The 2,500-nt window shown below is 45.0% G+C and overlaps 1 protein-coding gene across 2 annotated transcripts in view; it reads left to right on the forward strand.

Annotated features, from left to right (window-relative positions):
• Positions 1–2,500, forward strand: part of LOC125031760 (GTP cyclohydrolase 1-like) — a 23,964-nt gene that overhangs the window by 13,843 nt on the left and 7,621 nt on the right. For both annotated transcript variants that reach the window (XM_047622700.1, XM_047622701.1), the window contains one exon: positions 499–659. In XM_047622700.1, coding sequence (XP_047478656.1) covers positions 499–659 — 161 coding nt within the window. The remainder of the gene's footprint in view (positions 1–498; positions 660–2,500) is intronic.

Genomic DNA, 2,500 nt, shown 5'->3' on the forward strand with positions numbered 1-2,500 from the left:
GCGGGGCCAATTTTGCCCTAGAGCTTGTGTTTATTTCCTCTCTCCTCTTGCCTGACCCCTCTCCTCCTCTTCCTCCTCTAAACTTTCTCCTCTCGCTCCCCTCTCTTCCTGTCTTTTCTTATCTCTCTCTCTTTCTTTCTCTCTTCTCTCTCTCCCTCTCTCCTCTCTCTCTCACTCTTTCCTCCTCTCTCTCTCTCTCTCTCTCCTTCTTTCCCCCTCTCTCTCCTCTCTCTCTCCTCTCTCTCCCTCTCCTTCTCTTCTCTCGCTCTCTCTCTCTCTCCCCTCTCCTCTTCCCCTCACTCACTCTCACTCATTCCCACCCAGCCTTACCATCTACCCTCACTATACTCCAACCTTACCTTCACCACCTTTCTTCCCCTCTCCTCCAGTCCAGCTTCCCCTCTTCATCATCGCTTCTAACTCCCTCACCATACCCCCCCCCCCCGCCCCCCAACTCCGCCGTTCCCTCCTCCTCAGCCAATCGTTTTTTTCCTCCAGACGTGATGAACGGCGCCGTGTTCGACGAGGACCACGACGACCTCGTCATCGTGAAGGACATCGAGATGTTCTCCGTCTGCGAGCACCACCTTTCCCTTCTGGCAAGGTGTCGGCCGGTTAACCTGCCCAACAAGAAGGGCCTCGGCTTGTCCAAGGTCGCTAGTAGTGCTAGGCGCCCCTGAGGTTTGGCCTCTCTCCTCTCCTCTCTCTCTCCCTCTCTCTCTCTCTCCTCTTCCCCCTCTTTTCTCTCTCTCTCTCCCCCTCACACTCATCACTCTCACCCTCTCTTTCTCTCTCTCTCTTCCTCTCTCTCTCATCTCTCTCTCATCGACTCTCTCTCTCTCTCTCTCTCTCTCTCATCTCTCGAGCCCTCTCCTCTCTCTCTCTCCCCTCTCTCTCTCTCACTCTCACTCTCACTCTCTTCTCCCCTCTCTCTCTCTCTCTCTCTCTCTCTCCTCTCTCTCCTCTCATCTCTCCTCTCTCTCACTTCTCCTCCTCTCTCTCTCCCCTCTCTCTCTCTCTCTCTCCTCTCTCTCCTCTCTCTCTCTCTCTCTCTCTCTCTCTCTCTCCTTTCCCCCCCCCCCCCCCCCTCTCTCTCTCTCTCTCTCACTCACTCTCAAATCCTCTCTCTCTCTCTCTCTCTCCTTTTCCTCTCTCTCTCTCTCTCTCCACTCTCTCATCTCTCTCTCTTTCTCTCTATCTCCTCTCTCTCTCGCCCTCTCTCCTCTCATCCCTCACTCTCCACCTCTCTCTCATCTCTCTCTCTCTCCTCTCCTCTCCTCTCTCTCTCTCCTCCTCTCTCTGCCTCTCTCTACATATATAAAATGTATTGTTTATATATGTATAATAAAATAACACACACATACAACACATCAACATACATACATGCATACATATATACTTTCCATATATAAAAATATAATATTATATATATATATATATATGTAAATATATGTATAATGAATATGTATAGGGATAATAATCTACAAATATATATTTTAAAAATATGTATGTTAAAAATAATATAAAATATGTAGTAATATATAATTTCACAAAAAACAAACATACATACATACATAAAATAAATAAAATATAAATAAAAAATATAAAATAAATATATATAAATTTTAAAATGTGTGTGTGTGTGTGTGTGTGTGTGTGTGTTTTTGTGTGTGTTGTTAAGAGTGCGTGCTAACTAAGCTACATATCGCTGCAATCTAAGACTAGGAAAACAAATGAGAAACACTAATACCTTCAAAGGCAAGCGAAGTTATTTCATTTCAGTGCTAAACGTCGTCACTGCGTCATTATGCAGGCAATTGTACATATTGCAGTCACAATGACACTGATAACGAGGAAGGACTTTGTAAAAGGGATTTGCAATAGCGTTAATCTTATGTGGTAATAGCTACCATAATCATGGTAACAGTGGAAGAGGAATGCTAAAAGTGCTGATACTTTGTTTTCACAATTTTATTTTTCTCTCACTCTCTACCCCCTCTCTGTTTCTGTCTATCTATTTATCTACTAAAATTTTACTACACACACACACACACACACACACACGCCACGCACACACACCACACGCACACCAACACACACAACACACACACACACACACACACACACACACCCACACACACATTATATATTATTATATATATATATATATATTTATATATATATAAAATAAAAAACACACACAACATACCCCCTCTCTCTCTCGTCTTCCACTCTCCCCCCTTCTCCTCTCTCCTCTCCTCTCTCTCTCTCTCCTCACTTATTTTTTCTCTCCGCTCCTCTCCTCTTTCTCACTCTCTCTCTTCCTCTCTCTCTCTCTCTCATTCACTCTCTCTCCTCTCGCTTTCTCTCTCTCCTCTCCTCATCCTCCTCTCTCCCTTCTCCCTCTCTCCCCACTCTCTCACACTCTCTCTCTCTCTCTCCTCTCTCTCTTCTCTCTCCTCTCTCTCTTCTCTCCTCTCTCTCATCTCTTCTATCTTCT

This window comes from Penaeus chinensis, chromosome 13 (genome assembly GCF_019202785.1).
Source record: "Penaeus chinensis breed Huanghai No. 1 chromosome 13, ASM1920278v2, whole genome shotgun sequence".
In the NCBI taxonomy this organism is placed as follows: domain Eukaryota; kingdom Metazoa; phylum Arthropoda; class Malacostraca; order Decapoda; family Penaeidae; genus Penaeus; species Penaeus chinensis.